Source organism: Helianthus annuus, chromosome 11 (genome assembly GCF_002127325.2).
Source record: "Helianthus annuus cultivar XRQ/B chromosome 11, HanXRQr2.0-SUNRISE, whole genome shotgun sequence".
Taxonomy (NCBI): Eukaryota; Viridiplantae; Streptophyta; class Magnoliopsida; order Asterales; family Asteraceae; genus Helianthus; species Helianthus annuus.
The window spans coordinates 169705665-169730131 of record NC_035443.2 but is presented as its reverse complement, the minus strand read 5'-3'; the positions used below and the strand labels follow the sequence as shown (position 1 = coordinate 169730131).

The 24467-nt window shown below is 38.0% G+C and overlaps 1 protein-coding gene across 1 annotated transcript; it reads left to right on the top strand.

Annotated features, from left to right (window-relative positions):
- Positions 1-918: 918 nt before the first annotated feature.
- Positions 919-21869, top strand: LOC110919453 (G-type lectin S-receptor-like serine/threonine-protein kinase RKS1). The gene is made up of 7 exons (XM_022163718.2): positions 919-2207; positions 18852-18977; positions 20222-20409; positions 20486-20696; positions 20799-21036; positions 21119-21266; positions 21368-21869. Exons 1-7 carry the CDS (start codon positions 920-922, stop codon positions 21659-21661), a joined length of 2493 nt encoding a protein of 830 aa, XP_022019410.2. The 5' UTR covers position 919; the 3' UTR covers positions 21662-21869.
- Positions 21870-24467: the final 2598 nt, after the last annotated feature.

The following is a 24467-nucleotide window of genomic DNA, read 5'->3' as shown; positions in this document are numbered from 1 at the left end:
TGAGCCGTTTCGACCCGTACCGTTTCGAGCCGAACCGTTTCGAGCCGAACCGTTTCGAGCCGAACCGTTTCGAGCCGAACCGTTTCGAGCCGAATCGTTTCGACGCGAATCGTTTCGACCCGTACCGTTTCGAACCGAACCGTTTCGAGCTGAATCGTTTCGACTCGTACCGTTTTGAGCTGAACCTTTTCGACCCGTACCTTTTCGAGGCACGGTTCGCGTCGAAACGATTCAGCTCGAAACAGTTCGGGTCGAAACGGTACGGGTTGAAACGGTTCGGCTCGAAACGGTACGGGTCGAAACGGTTCAGCTCGAAACGGTACGGGTCGAAACGGTTCAGCGCGAAACGGTACGGGTCGAAACGGTTCGGTTCGAAACGGTACGGGTCGAAACGGTTCGCGTCGAAACGGTTCGCGTCGAAACGGTTCAGCTCGAAACGGTTCAGCTCGAAACGGTTCGGTTCGAAACGGTTCGGCTCGAAACGGTTCGGCTTGAAACGGTTCGGTTCAGCTCGAAACGGTTCAGCTCGAAACGGTTTGGCTCGAAACGGTACGGGTCGAAACGGTTCGCGTTGAAACGGTTCGGGTCGAAACGGTACGGGTCAAAACGATTCGCGTCGAAACGGCTCGGCTCGAAACGGTTCGGGTCGAAACGGTACAGGATCAAAATGGCAATTGAAAACATTTAAAAAGAAAATCCCCAAAATACCACTGGTTAAAGATGGAGTTTTTGGATGGAGTTAGTGTATGTGATCAAAATGGCAACAAAAGGGAAAAGTCAGGGACCCAGAGGCAAAAAAAAACTATTTGGACTAAAATGGCAAATTTGAACAAAACTCAAGGACTAAAATGGCAATTTACTCATTCACATATAATGTTTCTTTTGAAACATACGACGGAAAAACACTTGCAAAGAAAACATGTATCAAGTAAGATGCATTCTAGTATCTATGTTACTCTTTTTGGGTTTTTATTTTTGCACTTGTATCGACACCATCACACTCACTAGACCTGTTAAAGATGGGGATATTTTGGTCTCCAATGGAGAAACCTTTGCTCTTGGGTTTTTTAGCCCCCCAAACTCCACCAACAGATACGTGGGTATCTGGTATAACAAGATTTCGGAGCAAACTGTAGTTTGGGTTGCCAATAGAGACCATCCGATCACTAACTCATCCGGTATCCTATCCGTGGATCAAACGGGGAACCTTATCCTACATGAAAAAGATCAAAGTTTTTTGTTTTGGTCAACCAATGTTTCCGGAGTCGCAAATGGTGTTTCAACGGCTCAGTTGTTGGATTCGGGGAATTTGGCGTTGTTTCAAGGCCTAGTTAACAAAGAGGTTTATTCATGGCAAAGCTTTGATCACCCTTCGAACACATATCTTCCGGGTATGAAGCTCGGGTTAGATAGGAAAACGGGTTTAAACAAGGTGGTTACATCTTGGAAGTCTAGTCAGAATCCCGGTGTGGGAGATTATTCGTATAAAATGGAGTTTGTTGGGTCAGCCCAGTTGTTCTTGTTTAAAGGTATGGCTAGAATTTGGCGGGCGGGGTCATGGACCGGTCTTGGATGGAGCGGTGTACCAGGGATGACGAAAGATAATATCAGTAATGGTACTTATATAGATAACGAGGATGAGGTGACCATCGTTTACCTGATGCACAATCCGGCCATGTTGTCTAGATTTGTCCTTACCGAGTTCGGAACCTTAGAGAGGCTGACTTGGGAAGAAGTAAGTCGTAAGTGGATTGGATTCTGGTACCACCCAAAAGACCAGTGTGATGGCTATAACCATTGTGGTCCTTTCGGGTTTTGTGATCCATATGCATCACTTACTTTTGAGTGTGATTGTCTTCCTGGTTACGAGCCACGGTCACCACAGGACTGGTACATAAGGGATGGTTCGAAAGGGTGTAAGAGAAAGGTGGGAACACAAATGTGCAAGTTTGGAGACGGGTTCATTGAGTTGGCCCGTGTAAAGGTACCCGACACATCGACGGCACATGTCAACATGAGTTTGGGATTAAAAGCGTGTGCGGAGTTTTGCTTGAGGAATTGCACGTGCATGGGGTACGCAAGTGCTGATATTAGTAAAGGGGCTGATGATGGAGGTTGTATTACTTGGCATGGGGAGATGATCGATACGAGGACATTTTCAGATGGTGGCCAATTTTTTTATATACGGGTTGATGCAGCTGAATTAGGTACGCCCTTAATGCTTTTCTCTAATCTTATTTTTAATATTTATTATATGATTTATGTAGCTTATCAAATTTTTTTTACATGATACACATTTGTTGAGAAGTACTAGTGTCTTTAGAAAGAGAACAAAACAATAGGATTATTTATTGCCGTCAGCATGTTCAACGAGAAGAAAAAGAAAAACACGCGTGGAGGGGCTCTGATTTACATCCCCTACCTTCAAACATATACAACATATACGCGCCCAATCCAAGACTATGTGTTGTACCAATATCCCTCATTATTCACTCTTTTGACGTCACTAGTTAAACCTATGTTAATTTTTTTGAACTGCTAATTTCTTTTAGTCTTTATGGTCTGTGTGATTTGAACTAAGACATTGCCTTTCTCAACCCAGGTGTTTAAAGGCTTTGCCTTATCCCCATATATCACTCACTCATTTTTTATATCTATTTTTAAGTCAATTCTATATTACTAATTTAAAAAATTAGACTATATATTGTTAACTATTATTAATTAGTATGAATAACATATAGTTATATAGAACATTTAATTTTAATATGTTTTTTCATAAAAAAAAAACAAATATTAATTAAACACTATTCTACCCCTTAGAGGGTTAGTGGTGTGAGGTGTAGTGGCGCGGTGGATGTGATCATTGTAGTAATCGTGGTTTCCGTGTTGGCGATGATTGTATTGGTGGAAGCAATGTTGTAGAAGGCGCTAGGCGCTAGTCGGGCGGTGAGGTACAGCCTAAGGATTAATCGGGATTAATCTGGATTAATCGGAATGGGATTTTTGTATGTATTTTTTCAAAATTATATATATATACCTAATAATATAAAAATAATACTTCAAAATTCACATAAATACTTCAAGTTTCAGATGGTATGGTTCGATTTTGACCGATTTTGACCAATTTTGACCGCCTAGGACCGCCTAGGGCCGATTTTGACCGACTAAGATTGTCCGATTAATCCGATTTTTGACCGCCTAGGACCGATTTTGACCGCCTAGGATCGATTTTGACCGATTTTTTACCATGACCGATTAATTGACCGCCTAGCTCAAAATTAGGCAGTAGATGACCGCTTAGCGCCTAGGCGCCGATTAATCGGCCGCCTAGGCCGATTTCTGCAACCATGGGTGGAAGCATTTGTGTTGATGCACTTTGTGTATCTCGCTAGTGACGGTTCAGAAACGATCGACATTGAACGGCATTCCTCCCTCGTTCGACTCGAAGAACGAAGTTTCAAGTGACCCAAAGTCCGAGATGATAAACGAACTGAGATGTTAATCAACATGGAGCCATCATTTGGATGTAAAGTCAAGACCATCTTTTGGATTCATATAATATCCACATGCTGCCATAATTTGAACAAGAATGGTGCAATAATTTGAATATTACAAGTTGCATGCTTTCCATCGTTTGGACCCCCATATGTATGCCATCTTATGGAATATTATATCAAGAGATGTCACTATCGCTCAAGGGACATCACATGTACACTTTCATTCAAGATGGACCTTCGCATGGTACATAGTCACCTTCGCATGGAGAATGGTATAACCAACCAATAGAAAGCTATCATAAGGGGGCGGGGGTGGTGATCCCTCACTCATCAGTCACAAGATTCAATCAAATTCGTCATGTCATCAACCATTATTTCATCACTCACAACCTTTGTTTAGTGGAAATGGTTGGATTTTATAAAAAAACCCTCAAACAGTCATCTTGTCAACAGAAACAAGCCCCCAACGTTCCATTTTTTCGAAATTCAACCCGTGATAAATATCACGCGTGGTAAGTTTCACGAGTGATAAATGACGGTGGCAGCGGTGTGCTAAAGTTTTTCACGAGTGATGGGGGTTCCATCACTCACCACCCCGGGTCCCCTAAGGCCACTCGGTGCGCTACGTGGTGGTTCAATGACCACACTTTTTTACTGTGGAACACCACCGCCGTCTTTGCCCATCACGTGTGATCAGTAAAACGCGTTGTAGCCATAACGCGTTGTGGGTTGTTTACTACCGCACATGTTCGGTTGTTTTTCAATGGGAGATGTTTGTGTGGTGAGTGATGGACATTTCCACTAAAATCAATCACTAGTGATAGAATAAAACTCGATGGCGCAGCGGAACTTGATTGGATGTTATGAGTGGTGGAACTCCATCACTAGTGGAGCGCCTCTAACCCCTAAGAAGACCTTCGGTTAACACACATCACCTTCGTTTAGAACCAGTGTGTATAAATATAGGTGGAATGTCACTTGTAATTTGAGAGCTTGTATGAGCTAGTGAGAGAGTATATAAAGATAGAGAGTTTTGGTGGGTCTTATGTTTGTAATCTTTAACGAAACTCTGCTCGAATCAATACGAACCCGTTAAACATCGAAATCATTCTTGTTGATTACATCATCCGCACTTGTTGCACCATCCAAAACAAGAAATCATCATGTCCGAGATCTGACATCGAGACCTACAATTTGACCGTTGCCAAACGATGCTATTAGTGTTACAACCATAAATATTGTTTTCCTCCCTTTAAATAATTCCACCTTTTACTATTAGCATTACACCCTTAAAGATTGTTTTCCTCCCTTTAAATAATACCACATATACCATATTTTAACCACAAATTTTCTTACTTTACAACACTCTAAGGGGCTGTTTGGTAGCCTCTTAATGACCATTCAGATGCTACCTCTTAATGGTTTAAAACCTCTGAATGAATAAGAGGTAACCTCAAGTCTGAATGGTTAAGAGGTAACCTCTGAATGATAAATCATCACATGTCACATTCTTCTACCTTCTCATTGGTAAAATTCTTAATCGTTCCATTAAGAGGTAGCCTCTTAATGACCATTCAGAAGCTACCAAACAGCCCCTAAAACTTAAAGAAAGGACCAATGGAGGGTTCAAGTTCATTTTCAACCAACTCATCTATTTCGTACAATTCTTCTGGTCCTACTCTTGATTTTTTTTGCAATGGTTGCCGAAGCTGAGGAACTTGAAGATACTAGACGATCAAAGAGAATAATTGTGCATTGTGATTGGGAAGCGGCTCATGAAGTTCTAATAAATGATTTCATTTTCGAAAACACAACGTAAAAAGTTGAGAAGTTTAGAGCGAGATTCCATTTATCGAAATAGTTACTTTTAATGATTGTGGGAGATATTGAAGCTCAATTTGAATGGCTTCAAAAAGGTTTCACGAAGCTACAAAAATGCACATCTGCGATTCGTCAACTTGCAATCGGTAATGATCCAACGAATATGATGAATATTTAGCTATGTCTGCTAAGACTTCAAGTAAATCTCTTCATCTTTTTTGCAATGCGATTACTACGAAGTTATACCGTACAGAGTTTCTATGAAAAAAGACTAGACACAACATAACCCGTTTGTACACTCACATGAAGCTAGATGGTACCTTCCAGGGATGCTCGGTAGCATCAACTGTACACATTTTATTTGGAGAATCTGTCTAATGAGTTTGCGAGGCCACTTTATGAGAGGTGACCACAAAATACCGATAGTCCTGATCGAATGATTTATGTATTTGCCATGTATATTTTGATGTGCTCAGTTCAAATAATGACATTACTATTCTACATCAATCACCGTTATTCAATAACGAAATACATTGAATCGCAATTCCGTGTTCGTTTGTGGTAAAAAAAGGAGACATATAGACACGACTACTATCTTGTTGATGGTATTTACCCAAGTTGGTCTGTTTTTGTAAAAGCTTATTCATATGCAGCTAAGCACAAAGAGAAATTGTTGAAGAAGTTGCAGCAATCTGTGAGAAAAAGAAATTGAGTGAGCATTTGGTTTTTTGAAAGGCAAAGGGTGAGGGGAACACAATATCAACAGACTGTGTGATTGACCCTCCGACCTAGGTAGTCGTTCCCGATGATATTGTTTTGGAATGTCAGAATGAAGACACTCGCTTTCGACGATAATATTGTTTTGTAATTGGAATTTCTTATTTAATTTTATGTTTTTTAAAGTGTTAGTTTTTCGTTTATTTGTAATTTAAAAAAAGTCAAGTGATGGAATGTGATGGACGGATGGGTGCTACAAGTAATGTAGAGATGGTGTGACAGAATTGGATGGAATGAGATGTCAGATTTGATTGGTTGGCTGGAAGTTAGTGATAGTGTGATGGGTGCCCCTTCCCCTCTATGATTAAGAAATAAAACATAACCCTATCTTCAAACCTCCGGCTAGCAAACATCTTCACCACCTCAAGCCTTTCTCCATTTTTGGTCTTATCTGATCATGTCACACCTTCGAATACAAACAAATTTTGAACATCGGACAAGCGGGATGGGGTCTCGTTCACCCTCCCTGAAAATGCACAAGAATCGGGTTACGATGAGCTAACTATACTCTAGATAAGAAGCAATCCCACATTAGGATACTGAGATGATTGTTAAAATCTAGTAATAATGGTGGTTCACACATGAAGAAGGACGGTTACTGTAGTGATAATGATCAGTGTGATGGTGGTTACGACCGTGGTGGTTTGATGGTTGTTTTTATGATTGGTTGGGATTGTTGTGATTTTTTTTTTGTGGGGAATGAGGTGGCATTGTTGTGATTGGTTGGTTTTTTGTGATTAGTTAGAAATAATTTTGTCACGGATGTGATGAGTGGTGCAAGTGATTTAGTAATGGTGTGATTTAATTGGTGGAATGAGGTGTCATTTTATGATTAGTTGGTTTGTAATAGATGGTGTGATGAGATATATAAAGGGTGTCTGACCCCCCCTAAGAGGCTAAGACCATGTGTTATGGCTTAATTTCTTTTTCACTCCTGTCACTGCCACGTCATAAAGTAACTGCCACATCACCACACCACTTTCAGACACTTTTTTTTTTATTATTTCTTGTTATGTTTTCACTAGTTTTCACCCCACCTGAATTATTTTTTAATCAACATCCATTTATTTAGTTCTTATTTTTATATATATAAAATAGATTAATAAATAAATAAAAATACAATAGTATTAAAATAACTAAAAGAGTTAATCACACTGTTAGTCCATATGGTTTATATAAACTAACAATCTAAGGTACTAATAGTTTAAAATCACTTACTGTTGTACTAACTTTTCATTTTTTACATGTAGGGGTATTAATTACATAGTTAGTCCCTGTGGTTTACATAAACTAACAATCTAAGGTACTAATAGTTAACCAGGGAATTAACGTTAATACCCCTGCATGTTAAAAAATAGAAAGTTAGTACCATAAGAAGTGATTTTAAACTATTATTAACTTAGATTGTTACTTTGTGTAAACCACAGGGACTAACTATGTAATTAACTTTAACTAAAATATAAGTACATAAAAATAAAAATTCCTAAATTAAAAATACACTAAACTTAAAATTCCTAAAAAAATATACATTAAAACTAAAATTCCTAAAATTAAAATACATTTATAAAATAATTAATTCTTTTGTTGTAGAAATCGTTGGCTAATCTTGTTTTTTTATCTTCGACTGTTTGTTTTTCCACGTTCGATATATCATTGGTTTTCATCCCAAGCACCATAAGATCAACGACATCGGACTTTTGTTGTTTGAGTGCTGACAATTGTTTGATACTTTCGTCACGTTTATCAATTTTAGCTTGAAGATCCACTTGACTTGAATTTGAACCCACACCACAGTTTTTTTTTATTTTGCACAATCTCTCCGAACTGGGCGACTTACTTCAACCGGATCATCCAAAATATCAAAATCATCGTCCAAAGCATTTAGATTATAAAGGGATCGCGAATCCGAACCAATGTCAGTGGACGATACGTTTTTCGACCATTTGGACTGTGCCTCCTGCACGTCCTTAATCAGGGCAAGATTCCACTTGGTGCTTTTACTTAAAATTTCCCACGATTTATTCATTGTTTTATCTTGTTTGTAGATTTGAGGCTCCCTCGATAAGCAAATCTACATAATTTGAACCACTCGATCGCTTGACCACCACATTGGTTACGAGGTTGTTGTAGATGGCATCACGCCCCATGATCTCAAGAAGGGGTTTACGAACACGACTCCAGAATTCGCTTCCATTTTTATGATCCGCTGTGATACATTTATATAAGAAACATATTATACTAATAAACATAATATTAAAAAAATATAATACAATTAAAGTGTAATGTAAAAAAAAACGTAATATATAAAAAACATAATATGAATTTGAAATGCTAAATAATACTGGTAGTCGTTTCCTCTGAGTTGTCCACCCATGCACGAGGTAAACCTATCTCCTCCGTAACCATCCACAACTCTTTTCAATGGGTTCGGCGTCATTTGCCTTTTATTATATATGCTTTCTTTTTGTTGTTGTCGTCGGGAGGGAGTTGTTTGTGTTGGTTGTACGAAGTCGAGTTGAGTTTCGGGTACGGTGGATTGTGAATTTTGCGTGTTTAGTGTGTATTGATAATAAAAAAATTGTTGTTTGCGCTTGTTGTGACTTGAATGGTCCATCACAAGGCGGCCCAGACCGATAACAATCGGTGAGGACATTCTAAGGGAAGAGGTAAGTGTTGGGTTAAGAGTTTGGTGTGTTCGGGGTATTTGGTATGTTGGGCATATTTGGTGAGTGTCGGTTTTGCTTATACGGGTTGTTCAGGTCGATGTTGCTCAACCGAAACATTTTATATTTTTGTATAGATTTTATAAAAACAGAAAGAGACGAAGAGAAAAACGGGTTGAAAGTGAGGCTGTGTTTTAAAAATGCTAAGGTGAGGCCCGATTCTTAAAAATTCAATATTCTATACTAAAAAAATAAAATATTTCGAATGTGCCACGACCCAAGAAGCTCCGCCCTTGGATAACTGCCATCCACGTCCCTTCCTGCGGTATTGTTGATGCAGATTTTGTGTCCGATGCTTGTCGAATAGATTAGATTTGTATTTTATGCTGATTATGTAATAGTAAGTGAAACGGTCAAACAAATGTGTATTGACTCGCTCGTTTGAAGTGGTCAAACGAGAGGGTTATGGGTTTGACCGTGTGTGTGTGCAAGTGAAGTGGGTGTGGCTATAAATACCACCCCTTGTCTTTCATTTGCACTAGAGAGTGAAAGAGGGTGAACTCATTTGAGAGAGTTCACTGTGAGTTTTATGGTTTGGGGGGAGAGATCACCACTTGGTCTCTCCCCGGATGTATACTCCTTTGGTATTAGTTCGGTTAGCTAGTAATCGGGCCGATTTTTAATGTTATACTACCGATTAATACAAAGAAGTTGTGTTTATCCATCTCTAATCTCCCACGTCTTGAACTAATCTCACACTAATCATGGTTTTGGTCACGAAACACGATCCTACAATTGGTATCAGAGCGACTACATCCCAGCCTAGTTCTGAACATCAAAGGATATTCTCGGAAATGTCTCAAGATGAAAAGAACAACTTCTTATTTTCCCAACTTGAAGCTGCTGCAGATTATTATCCAAAGACGCTTTTAGTCTTTCATTTTCAGCTTTAAGTTGATCGGTCTCGGCTTGTTGGCGTCCTATCACAATTTGTTGTTGTTCAACAGTGGACTTCAACGTATTTATTTCCACCAGCCCTTGTAGGTCTGTTTTTCTCGGAGAATCCGATACGAAACCTAATCCTTGTTTATATCAAACACGGTGACGGGTGCGGAATCCCCGTGACGGTGCAAACCAAACACAATGTAAAACACACACGCGTAACCAAAGATTCAATATCTATTGATTAGGGATGAGTACAACCACAAACATATACAAACAATTTTTACAAACTCTCACTAAGTCTTTTTGTGCTCACTCTTACTCATGACTAAACTGATAAACAACTGAGCTATTTATACTGACCAACGGCGAAAACCCTTTGGACGAAAACCATTGTGATGAAATCAGGGATTTCGCCACACACATAGTGACGAAAACAAAGGGGATTTCGCCATTTACCATATTGACGAAATCACACAGATTTCGTCATGCATGGCTATGAGAATTCTAAATTGTTAAGTTTAGTCAAACTTGTGATGATGTCATGATGATGTGTCAGCCGGATTGGTTCGCGGCTCTCCGTGCTTCGCGTGTCGAACTCTGGGGCGCACGACGGAGGAATGTCGCTACGTCGGGCTTGAGCCGAACCTAACTGAGTCGAACCGAGTCGAGTCGAACCGAGCCGAGTCACGTCCACATAAAGTGTACTAACAAACTCCCCCTTGGACGCTACTCGTGATGGTTCGTCTTCCATGTCTTTCATGTCGGAGGATCTTAAAAGTCTTCACGTGACACAATCAGGGAGTGTATCAACAAACTCCCCCTTGAATGATGCTCGTGAATCTTTTGATCTTCTATACTTTAGATGTGGTGTTGATGAGTGATCAACTGCAACCCGATCATCTTGATCTTCTGATTGTATCAACGTCGTGTCTTCACTTTATGGCTTGTCATCTGACACGTTCTCTCCGCCTTTAGCTGATTCTGATGTCGCATCTGCACATACAAGAAAGCTAAACACGTAATGAGAACAACCGCTTGGAATATAGACAAATTAAACAACGACACATATGAGATCAAATCTCAATCAAACACCGACCGACAACAGTTTGAAAGTTTAAAAATTGATCAATTTTAATCCTTTAACTTTCAAACCTTGTTAACTTCGACAGCTTATGAAGGTGTAATTGTTTTCCGACTTACGATCAGGATTTTGGGTATGATAGACTCGAGTTCCAACATCGGTCAATCAAAAATAAACTAGAAGCAAAATCTTTTTGGCTTGTATAAAATTTATATTAAAACACACCTAAAATCTTTTTGGAATTTTTCGTTTTTCAAAAGTAAAGACGGAAAGCAATAAATAAATATATACAAAGATGCAGAAACTGAAAGCAGTAAATAAATATTTACAGACATTCTTTTTGCGAGTTTCGAGGGTAAGAGAATCATATCAGTGTACGGTCACGCCAAAACACTCTTTTTGTTCAATTAGTTAACATTTAGATAAGCATCCTATAGCGACCGGGGTTCATCCACACACGACACATTCCCGTATCAAGGTACGCACGAGAGTTCATCTTACCGGTGAGTATACCGTTTATCATCTGTTTGACTGTATAAAAGATGTGAGAAACTCACTTATTTTGATTTGAAAACAAGCCCTATGTGATAGAATCACTTATTGATGAGGAACTTGATTTTCAGATGCATGAGGTTACAGGAGCAAGTCCGTGAACAGGTCAGTACATAGTACAGCAGAGGGACGAACTTGACTCCCGGATAAATGTGATATATTATCACTTATTTTGTTTGGACATGTGATTGTTGATCACGTATGTATAGTATCATGGAAGATCTTAGACTTCGTCTCCGTTAATTTTCGGTAAAAGATACAACCATGATACCCAGATGATAAGACAACATAAAGACCGAATATCTCAGAACCTCGGCAATCTCTCAAACGAAATTTCGGTACCAAGACCATATGCCAATGTGCGGTTCCCACCTAGTCTTCAGTCAATGTAAGATTTATATCACCCTACACACTTTAAAATGATTGTGAGCCTACCGATACATCTTATATAGAGCTGCTTAACATTTTTCATTTTAATTCAGTTCAAAGAGGTTTGGACAGACCACTGGTGTACTATCATTTTCTCCTTTTCTCGCCAGGAAACTCATTTTTGTTTTTCCAATGTTTTTGGGTTTTTGACATTTTTCGATGTTTTTAAATTTTCAAATTTTGGATTTACTCCCCCTAAAATCAACAAACTATGATAAATTAAAAAGACACAAAGATAATAACAAAAAGGATTTCCCGATGTCGGTTAACTCATGTTTTACCTCAATTGTACCAATTGTAGGATCGTGTTTCGTGACCGAAACCGTGATTAGTGTGAGATTAGTTCAAGACGTGAGATATTAGAGATGGATAAACACAACTTCTTTGTATTAATCGGTAGTATAACATTAAAAATCGGCCCGATTACTAGCTAACCGAACTAATACCAAAGGAGTATACATCCGGGGAGAGACCAAGTGGTGATCTCTCCCCCCAAACCATAAAGCTCACAGTGAACTCTCTCAAATGAGTTCACCCTCTTTCACTCTCTCTCTAGTGCAAATGAAAGACAAGGGGTGGTATTTATAGCCACACACACTTCACTTGCACACACACACGTTCAAACCCATAACCCTCTCGTTTGACCACTTCAAATGAGCGGGTCAATACACATTTGTTTGACCGTTTCACTAACTATTACATAATCAACATAAAATACAAATCTAATCTATTCGACAAGCATCGGACACAAAATCTGCATCAACAAATTCCCCCTTGTCCGTTGCTGTCGAATGCTGAAAATGCAACTGCAATCTATCATCAGTCAAGTATTTATCTTCTCTGTGTTAACAAATTCCCCCTTGACCGATGATCCAGGTAAGTACTATCTTGACGCTCCTTGTATAATATTTCCCCCTCAAAGTATGCGTATTCGTGTTGGGTGTTGTGCAATTTCCTTACAAGGCTTAATTGACCGATCTTCCGCTGATCTTCCAATACTCCAACCGGCATTTGATAAGGGTTCCAATCTTTAAGAACTACATCAAGTCTTGATCTGTCATAACATAAACTCTACCACCTGTGATTGCGTTTAGAAATTTACCGAATAAATTCAACATATGAAAACTTTTATCCCCCCATTTCTTTGGTCAGATCTCTAAACCTTAACAGATTCTCTCCACTTCAAAGAAACTGTCGTTAATTTCACAGAACAAATTCTCTCCACTGAGTAAAATTTATATTCAAATGTTCACCAATTCCCTCCACTGAGCGGAACTGTCGTCAATCTTCACTGAATGTTCTCGGTTGTTCGAAAAATCACGAAAACGACTTTCTTCTTTGCATATTCTAGTTGAATAAGAACGTCCCTTAGTACCCCATAGGATCTGACTTGTATCCCTCCAAAGACTTTGTGAACTCGTTAGGACCGGTATTGACATTCTAGGTTCATTCATTCATTACCAAATGCGAGAATATGACAATAAACAAAAAGATTTCTTCGTTGCATATTCTAGTTGATAAAGAAATTTCGCCTAGTACCCCGTAGGATTTGACTTGTATCTCTCCAAAGACTTTGTGAACTCGTTAGGACCGGTATTGATATTCCAGGTTCATACGTTCGTTTTCAAATGCGAGAATATGACAATAAACAAAATGCTTTCGAACATTTGCGACTAACCGTAACAATCATAAACATTGACGTGCGGAAGTGAACATACCATTTTGGTTTTTGGCCCATAGTAGTCAAGTCACCAAAATTTGACGTTTGCATCGGTAACCGTGACTACCCCACAATTTTTCAAAAATCAATTGTTTTCATCAAGCTTCATCATCCCGCGCCCTCCCAAAACCCGTACGAATTTTGACGTTGACATTCAGAAGCGCGGTTCAAATCATTTTCGCGAATACCCGACCCCATGTGCAACCCACGAATAGAGACGGATCCACGACTCCATGTCTCATAATTTTCAACAACCAAGAATAATAGGCCCAGTAAAGTGTATCATCATGCTGGTCCAAAATGTATTCTAATGCCTTAACCATGTTTGTATTTTGTAAACATGCTCTAGCAAAAAAATAAAAAATAAATGTAGTACCTTCTACATCACGGCCCAATCAAGAAATATTTCTCTGGTTGTCTCGATACAAAATAAAACCCCAAAAAAAATTTGTGCAGTCATCTTCTCCCTCATCTTCGATACAAAGACCATCCAAAAATCCATCTTCAAGGAAATCACGCAATGGCTACGGGAATCACGGATAAACAAGGCCGTTACTTTCTCAACACCGGTGTATAAGACATTGATTAAAGAATTCTGGGATACTGCTCAGATACTGGAAGTTGATGGAAAGGAAGTGATTCAAGGGCAGGTTGATAAGCTGAATGTGGATGTATCTCCAGAAATTCTTAATGCTGTTTTGGAACTTCAAGACGTCGCTGATGCACCATTCTCTCTACGAATCATGTGCACGCGCGGATGTCTGCTCAGGATGAAATGTGTTGCTGAGATTTTTGTTGGGCAAATCAACAAAGCTTCATTGCCTATGCGGTACAAGTTCTTGTTGCATGTACTTATTCAATGTTTAGGCAAAAACCATGCAGGTTATGATAAGGTTATGATATGGCCGGAAACGATATCATCGGTCTGATGGTCGCGTTTGTTTTGAATAAGCCATTCAGCATCTCATAGTTCTTATTCGCAAACATGAAGGACAACCTACGAAGAACTGGATCTCGGACGTCCGGCAAGAAATTCTGGATGTATCCGAGATTCATGCAAATGATCATAAATGCTCAACACCCCGAACTTCCCAAAGCTGACACCGACATTCTCAAGATTGAAAATATGTTGGATCATTCTTTTAACTTATTCAAAGGTCACTCTGCTAAGAAATATAAAGAGTCTGATCCTCCTCGGAAGATGTTTGGTGCACTCCTAAACAAAGAATACGTGGCTCCTGCTAATGACAAATGGCGTCACGACGACAGCCAGTCAGATGATGAACCCAAGTTAGAAAAGATGAAGAAAGAAAAGTTCAAGCGCAAGCATTTTTCATCTGATTCGTCTGATAGTGATGATGATGAAGAAGGTGGTGATGGTGATGGTGGTGATGCTGGAACGACAGCAGCTAGTGCACCTGGCGCTAGTAGTGCTGGTGGAGATGAACAAGCAGATTCGGATTATGTTCCGTCGGATACTGAGACTGAATGTGTGCAGAAAAAGAAAACGGCTGTCCTTCGTAAGAAGAAAGCTAAAAAGAACATTGGTACTTCCTCGTCTGCTCAGCAATCTGTTCCTTCTAAGCCTATACAGGAAGCTGCAATTGATCCAAACTTTGGATTCACAACCGAAGAAGCTTCAACAATGGTGCCGTCTCCTCCGAGATCTACAGAACCACCAACTTCAGCTACTCAACCACCTCCTGTGGTTACATCGGGTCCTGAAACTCCAACAGTAACTCCTCAAGTTGCTCCACAAAGATAAATGGCTTCTGCAATCAGAGTGACTACATCTCAGCCTAGTTCTGAACGTCAAAGGATATTCTCGGAAATGTCTCAAGATGAAAAGAACAACTTCTTATTTTCTCAACTTGAAGCTGCTGCAGATCGTATTCAAAGGCAAACCGATTTCATTAGGATCACCAAGAATGATCAACTCAGTCAACTGGTGGAAATAAATACGTTGAAGTCCACTGTTGAACAACAACAAATTGTGATAGGACGCCAACAAGCCGAGATCGATCAACTTAAAGCTGAAAATGAAAGACTAAAAGCGTCTTTGGATAATAATCTCTAAATCGTCAAAAATCGTGTTGCTGTTTTGTGGGATGAACGATGCAAGAAACAGGAAGTGTTGAAGAAGCATGATCATGATTCTGAAGGTCAAGGGAATCCAGATCCCTCAGCTGCAGCTCAACAACCTCCAGCCTCTACATCTACACGCATTGTAGCTTACCAGCCTCCACGAGTCAAATCTGCTCAAGGAACATCGAGTAGTGCACAAGCTGAAATGCAAATGTTCGAAAGCACTTCCTACATGGAAAGTGATATGGCTGGTACTTCTAATGTTATTAGCTCTTCTGATATTGCCTTACAGGTTGTACATCCTGTATCTGGAGAACTTTTAGAAGAAGGGAAGTTGGTGGAAGACTTATCATATGAACAGAAACTAGCTTTGGAAGAAATGAAAACAGTTGCTGATGCTGTGATTGATCAAATGCCAATTGAACCAGAAACAGATGACACCAATAATTTGGAAGAAATAGTTTTTGAAGGCGAATCGAGTAAATCAACTTATGTGCGTGCTGACCGAACGGAATTTGATCCGTTCGATGAAGAATGGCGGAAAGAGAATCTTGACGATATCAACGAGCAATTTAATAAACGTGATTCTTCAGACGATACGACAGACACATTCCAAGAATGGAGAAAAAGCTTTTTGTCGAAGATCGAGAAACCAACTCCTCCAGAAGTGCGAGTTGATTACATGCAGTACCTAAAAGAAAAGCCGCATGGAAAGATACTCAGCTGGATGTTCGTGCAGGATATTCACTGTATGGCCATCAAGCGCGATCACGACATCCAATATTTCAATTCGTTGCTGAGTAGTACATCTCTGCCATTCTATGACGTTACTGCCTTAACGAAGTTGAAACTGATCAATCGCTCAAACTATGATGGAGCAACGTTGTTCGAAAAGAGATTGAGGTTCAATCGTCGAAACGGGTGGAAAGATGAACTATACAAACCGCAGTTTCCGATCTATCAGCAGATCAAGTATACGCTAGATCCAGAGACCAACACGGGTCGATACAAGTTAATCTATCAGCCACCGAAAGTCATGGATAAAATTCCGCGATGCCGATGAAACAAAATTTCTTGGAGAATATTCGGTTATGGTGTTACGACTCGGATACACATGAAGCGGTGATTGTATTTAAGGATCAGGAGAACTTCCGCATGCTAGATCCGATGTGGATTGTCAACATGTCTGCGGCCGACATCAACAAACTGTTTCGGCATGATATCTTCTATGAAGACGAGTACGCTCAACAAGCCTTAATGTTCCAACGCGTTGCTTGTTTCTGCTTTTATCGTGGTATTCATGCCGGAAGCACCTGGTCCGCAAAACACTGAAGATTGAAGACTCAAGAACAAAGACCAAGCAACAGACAATGGGGAGTTTGTTAGTGCAGTTTTGTGTCTGTAACTTGTCTTGTTTCGTTGTATGTTAAACAGTCTTTTGTTATCGAGTCTGTACGTTCCGTCATGTCTCCCTAGTCGGATATCCTCCTATCCTACTTGGTATGACGTCTTGTCTTTGTATTTGTATGTTAACCTAATGCTAGTGTGCATTATGTTTAGAGGTTGTGTAATCATGCTCTTCTGTTCATGCCTTAGAATATATTCTGGCCATGTTGGTTTTGACGAAATCAGGTGATTTCATCAACAATCATATCAACGAAATCCCTTCGTGATTTCGTCATACATGTGTGGCGAAATCACTGATTTCGTCACTCATGATTTCGTCCAAAGGGTTTTCGTCCAAGGGTCAGTATATATACTAAGCATGTTTCACAGTTTAGTTTATGAGAGCATAGAGAGAAACTGAGAGTTTATCGTCAAGCATTGTGTGTATGTGTTTGCAGTTTGTTCTCATCCTGTTAATCTAAGTGAATCTTTGATTATCTGTTCGTGTTATCCGCTTTACATTGTTTGGTTTCAACCTTTACGGGGATTCCGCACCCGTGATAGTGTTTGTGATAAACAAGGATAGGTTACGTATCGGATCCTCCGAGAAAAACAGACCTACAAGTATTCCACGCCCTTTCGCATAAGCGAATATGCCACGTCATTGGGGTGTTACTCCATAGTGGACGGTCTAAGGAGCTGTGGGTTGGTTTCACACAAAAATCAACCAGGTGATTTTGAGTCTCACAATTTAACTGTCTAGCATTAGTAATTGGTAATAATAATATTTAAATAAATACAGTTAACAATACTTGGGGGACTCTCAAATCCAAACCAGAGGGTCTAACTTTTAAATATCTAATATTTATACTAAAAGATATTTTTGAAATTTTGGTAAAAGTACACTACGATACGAAAAATCAGGGGAGCCTCGGGCTTCCCTGGCTCCAAAAAGCTCCGCCCTTGGATTACCTCCATCGACACCCCTTTTCGCGGTATTCCATGCCCCTTCACGTCAGAGAATATGCCATGTCATCGGGGCATAGTGGACAGTGTAAGGAGCTGTGGGTAGGTTTTACACAAAAATCAACAATATGATTTTGAGTCTCTCAATTCAACTGTCTAACATTTATAATAGGTAATAATAATATGGAAAAATTACAAGTTTTGTCCTTTATCTTTATACCATTTTTCAAGCGGTGTCCTTTTTAACGAATGTTGACAGACGGTGTCCTTTACTAGGTATTTTGTTGCAAGTTTAGTCCTTTACATCCAACCCAGTTAAAAAACCCTGTTAATTGTTGACAGGCGGTGTCCTTTACTAGGTATTTTGTTGCAAGTTTAGTCCTTTACCTAGGTATTTTGTTGCAAGTTTAGTCCTTTACCTAGGTATTTTGTTGCAAGTTTAGTCCTTTACACCCAACAATTAACATGGTTTTTTAACTGGGTTGGGTGTAAAGGACTAAACTTGCAACAAAATACCTAGTAAAGGACACCGCCTGTCAACATTCGTTAAAAAGGACACCGCCTGAAAAAAGGACACCGCCTAATAATATTTAAATAGATATATTTAACAATACTTCCAACATAAGAATTTCATCAAACACAGGAAGTGTTAACCTCATTATTACCAATTATTATGTTCTAAAAGAGGTTTAGATCTATTAATGTTTGACAAGGTTGTCCAAGCGACTTAATATAATATCTTTTATGATAACTTAGACGTAATGAGTTCATGTCATATTTGATATTTCTGGTTTACTACCGTGGATGCATTAATGATTGACAGGATCTTTTTGTTTATTGTTTGTTTGTTTTACATAAAGAGTTGCCGCTAATTAGGATGCTTGATCTTTTATCAGTTGGAATAATCTTTCATGTCATTTGTATTTCAGCAAACTACTCATCAAAAACGCTAAACAGATCGCATAGAAATCTATTTCTGGTCATCGGGATGACAATAACTGCAGCTGGGTTGCTATTGTGTATATTTATTTATTGTTACTTAAGGAAGAAAAAAGGTATGTCGTTCATTTAGAATTAATTGATTAACACTACAAGAAAACTCACGGTTTCTGACATACGTTTTCAAACATGCGTTGCAAGCATGGATTTCAGACGCATCTGCGATAAAAAAAAAATTACGGCAAAAAAACCCTCGTAAGAAATCGTCTACAACACATTTCACGCAATTTTTGCCGCATTTTCTTGAAAAATAAGACTCGGAAATTCCTATGCATTTCCTATAGTGTTTTCCTCAACGTATTTTTATATTTATTATAGAGTTAACTTTATTATTAAAACTATTACTTCGGAGAAAACTTATTTTATTTTTATTTATTCCTATAACTATTGATTGTTATTGTTATCATGACCTTTTTAGTTTAACCCTTATCATGACCTTTTTAGTTTAACCCATGTGTACGTCGCAAATTTTATGACGCAAATGTTGTTGTCAAAAACTCCAATTTTATTATTATAGAAAAATAATAGAGTTTTAATTCGTTTAACTACATTAACTTTTTCATTATACTTTTTATCTAAAAAATATATATAATAGAGAGTAAATTCATTATCTATATTTGATGCTAATTAGCTCTAAACTAAATGTTGTGAGTTTATAAAACCAAGAAATGATAGTAAGATAATTGTTTGTGAGTAAGACGAAGATTCAAAATGTGGGCAAATTTATAAAAGATTTTTTTTTTTTTTTTTTGAGAAAAAATATAGTTTCTTAGTTAAATTATATAGAATGTTATAGTGGTCCTAGAGCATATTATAGAGGCCTTGATGTGAATACTAACATATGTAAAACTTCCGCTAGTGGCTCCTATAAATCTATTATATAATGTAAAATTTGTGATTAAGTAATGTTAATACTAAAAAAAAAAAAAATCATAATTCCTACAAATTGTTTTGTTCATTTATTCTGTAAACTATATCTCCTTATTAGTTTTGTTCATTTAATTGATTTCCTGCAAGGGCTTTTTATTTTTATTTTGTTTAGTTAACTGTGTAAAATAAAGAACACTGGTTTAGTTTGATCAATAAAAAATCGGGTTGAATTAAAGTATGCGGTCTAAAACCCAGGTAACATGAATCAAGTTCTTCTAGAATTTGAACAAATTGGGATGAAACTATACTAACAAAAAAGTCCATAATTGTTTGATTTTTTTTCTTTTTTTTTTTTGGTTTTGGTTATTGACAAGCTAGGCTCGTCGAGAATCATGATAGTTTTCATGATCACTTTAATTATTTGCTACAGCCAAACGAAACAAAGTTGGGTTCAATTTCGAAAGTAGCTTGAAATCCTTAAAAAGTTCTTTGACAGAGAAGGATATTGGCGGAAATGTTGATTTACAAGTGTTTAATTTAAGCACAATAACTAAAGCAACCGATAGTTTTTCTTGTTCAAACAAGCTTGGAGAAGGTGGCTTTGGAACCGTTTATAAGGTATAGTATTGTCATTCTAGGTGGTCTTTGAGTTTTAATATAATGATTGTCACTTAATAGATAATGTGTCACTCAGGGTAAGCTACTAAATGGCGAAGAAATTGCTGTCAAAAGATTATCGCAAAGTTCAGGTCAAGGGATGCAAGAATTCAAGAACGAAGTGACGTTAATCGCGAAACTCCAACACAGGAACCTGGTCCGACTTTTGGGATATTGTTTTCATAAGAAAGAAAAGATGTTAGTTTACGAATACTTACCAAACAAAGGCTTGGATTCTTACATCTTTGGTTTGTTCTCTAACCTACAATCAAGTTCTTAAAATCCAACTAATTAATTTTCTAAGTTCTACCAATTCTGAAATATATTAAATGGAATGGTGTCAAACCTAGATCAAGAAAAGGCATTTCTTTTGGACTGGAAGAAACGGTTCCAGATCATTCAAGGAATTGTTCGTGGGCTACTATATCTTCATCATGATTCTAGGTTGAGGATCATCCATAGGGATCTAAAAGCAAGCAATGTTTTGCTAGATACAAATTTAAACCCTAAAATTGCGGATTTTGGAATGGCAAAAATATTTGGAGGGGATGAAGACGAAGGTAAAACACGTAGAGTTGTCGGAACATAGTATGTATAGTCCTCCACTCTAATGCACAACTAGTTTTACTAGTTTTTTCATCTATCTTACGATAACATTATATGACTGTAGCGGCTATATGTCTCCTGAGTATGCAATGCAAGGCCTTTTCTCTGTAAAATCTGATGTATTTAGCTTTGGAGTTCTAGTTCTGGAAATAGTTAGTGGTAAGAAAAACAACAGCTACTTTAAGGAGAACTCAGTTCATTTGATTGGGCATGTAAGTAACTTCATTTTGCCTTACAAACATGCATATAATCATTTCCTTAGTTGATTATTTATCTTACCCAAGAAACTTTGTATAAATAACATCAATTTCAGGTTTGGGACTTATGGAAACAAGAAAACGCGTTGATGGTAGTTGACTCCTCATTAGGAGACACAGTCAATGCGGATGAAGTTCTTTTATGCATCCATGTCGGGATGTTGTGTGTTCAAGAATTGGCTGCTGACCGACCTACTATGACTGACGTAGCTTTTATGTTGAGTAATCATGACACAATTCTTCCTTCTCCTAACCAACCAGCATTCATCTTTAAACAAGTAGAGTGTGGTAGGGACTGTGATGTTGGCTCTGGAAATGATGAAGCCATCACCATCCTTCATGCTCGGTAGCTTCTTGGTATCTCATAATTAATCTCTCGGAAAGGCATCTATAAAACCGAGTGGCACACAAAATAATTCGATCATTGTAAGTAGTAGATTTTTCAACAGTTTTAACAATATGTATGCCATACTAGTTATTCCAGATTATGACTCACTACTCCAAGAATGTCATGAGGTGAACAAACAAATTTGTATGATCCATACGGTCAAACGCTACTACCATCACTGTCTATAAATATTGATGTATTTGATAGTAACTTTAGACTTGCACTAGTAAACCTTTTAAGATTTTTACATAAGGAAACAATACAATTCACTTGTACATTATTTCTACAAAGATCCAAGTGGTGTTCTCCTGGTTCTTGAGCTTGTTGGTTAGTTCTTCACCACGCTACTACCACCTGCCTCACCACCAAAAACAGCCCCAACACCTCCACCAAAACCACCACCTAGACCCGTATGCACCATCTCCACGACAGTTTTGGAGTTTATATTAGATTATAAACTTAATTATGTATGTTTATTATGTACTTAGGATAATTAAACTTATATTATATATATATGTAGCGAATAAGAGAAGGGGTACGACGGTTGATGAATACCGTTTCAAACGGCAGTTATTCCCGCCAAAGAATAACCACCATACCAACCGACACCTCTTCGTGTATATATAGACATTTGCCAGCAACTATTCCGGTACCAACATATTTCATAATATCCATTCTGTTTCTTTGCATTCTGTTTGTTTGTTTGTGTGTGTGTTTACTATCGTACACAAGATCAAGGTTAATATGGAATCCACTTCCAATCCTTGTGAATCCAATTCTGATGTTCATGATTATCGGACAAGTGTTAATCCTCCGCTGCCAACAAGTGGTATTAGAGCCACGGTGAAGAAAGATGGTGTAATTCAACCAACATCAACGTTAATGCCCTGTGAACACTGCACAATTGAGAAGATGGAAAAAACAAAGGAAGGAATCAATCTACAAGCGATGTTACTACTGCCATGAACCCGGACATCGAATTATTTCGTGCAAGATGAAGGAAAACGATGAAGCAATCCAATTAATTCGTCAAGCCATTAACACCGGAATACAGAGACAAGAAGTCGAAGATGATTTCCGACAAGAGTTAATTGTTACTGGTACAGAAGGCGGTTTATGGTCAGAAATATGGTATGTAAGTACTTCTTTTAAACACCATTTTGCGGGAAATCCGGATGTTTTTAAACGTATAAAACATATGATTGGAGTAGAGACCAAAACAGGAGAAAATAATTTCTTGTTCATAAGTGGTATAGGGGCGGTAGATGTTAAATCTGGGAATGAATCATTACGAATCCAAAGTGTGTTTTACACCCCTGAATTGGATCGAAATGTTTTAAGTATGGATCAACTTGTTTTACAAGGTTATACCGTAAAGATAACCGGAGATAAATGTAGGATATATCCCATGTTTAGTCCCCCCATTTCGAACATTAAGAATGAAAATACTAGGTTAACAAAAGAAGATGAATTAGGGATGAAAGAAAAACAAAGGGTAAACATGATGAATATAAATCAGACTATTTAAACTCTTATTTTGAAAGTCTGAATTTGTCGTCTGATTTCTTCAAGCGATGGAATTTTATGATTTTCAAGACTGCAACGCACTATTAGATATGCTGGAAGATGTGGAATATGTTTTTAAGTACAAGTAAATTAGAGATTAAGTTTGAAGAAATGATAGAATGGTTCATAAAGATTAAGCTGGGAATCTCTACAAGACCAATTCCACCGTATTTTGCTGATAACAAGAAGATAGATCTGCTTGAATTGTATGCGGTTGTGAAACGAGAAGGTGGGCACAAGAATGTCACTTCCAACAATCTATGGGTAGTGGTAGCCAAAGACATGGGCTATGATTATAGTGACGGTGAGTTAATGAGAATCACGTATGCTATGTACCTAGATGTTTTAGTGTACTACTATAAATTCAAATCAACACAGCAGAAGGTTATGGAAAAGGAAACAATGAAAAGTGATGAGGATGTTAGCGGAAGTCGGTGTTACCTTGATCATTATGATCCAGCAGCAAAGCAGCAAATCGGAGAGAAAGAACAAGAAGTGAAGGTTGTATCCCTGAAGAAGAAGAAGGTGACCATTATGCATTATTCGTAGGAAATGATTGGCACGGGATGAAGAAGCTGCAGAAAAGGCGTCAGCTTGATTTCAAGCAAGCGGTGAAGGCTGTGGATGAAGCTAACAGAAGTGTTCTTATGCATTCTCTAAAACATAATCAAGTTTAGGGGAGTGTATTAGATTATAAACATAATTATGTATGTTTATTATGTACTTAGTATAATTAAACTTATATTACATATATATATATATATATATATATATATATATATATATATATATATAGGATAAGGATCATTACAGAACACTAATTATTGCGAGAACAAAAAGAACAACTCTAAATCACTAAATTTTGGGATTTAAGGTTCATATTTTTTGAATTTTATGTTTCTTACATTCATATGTGTATTATATATACATAAAAAAATCATATATTTTTCCCTAAACATAGTCTACATATATGTAGGTAATTTAGCCTACACATAACCTACATGTGTGTAGGTTATTTAAAAACTGAAAATTTTTCATTTTTTGTTTTAAATTCTAGTTCGAGAAACAATAAATCTTACATTTATAACATTTTCATTTACTTTTTAGGTTTTTAGGATTGAAAAGATGAATGATTCACTTTGTTCTGCGTGTTCTCGTGATATTTAGTGTTCTGCATAGAACCTTCCCCTATATATATATGT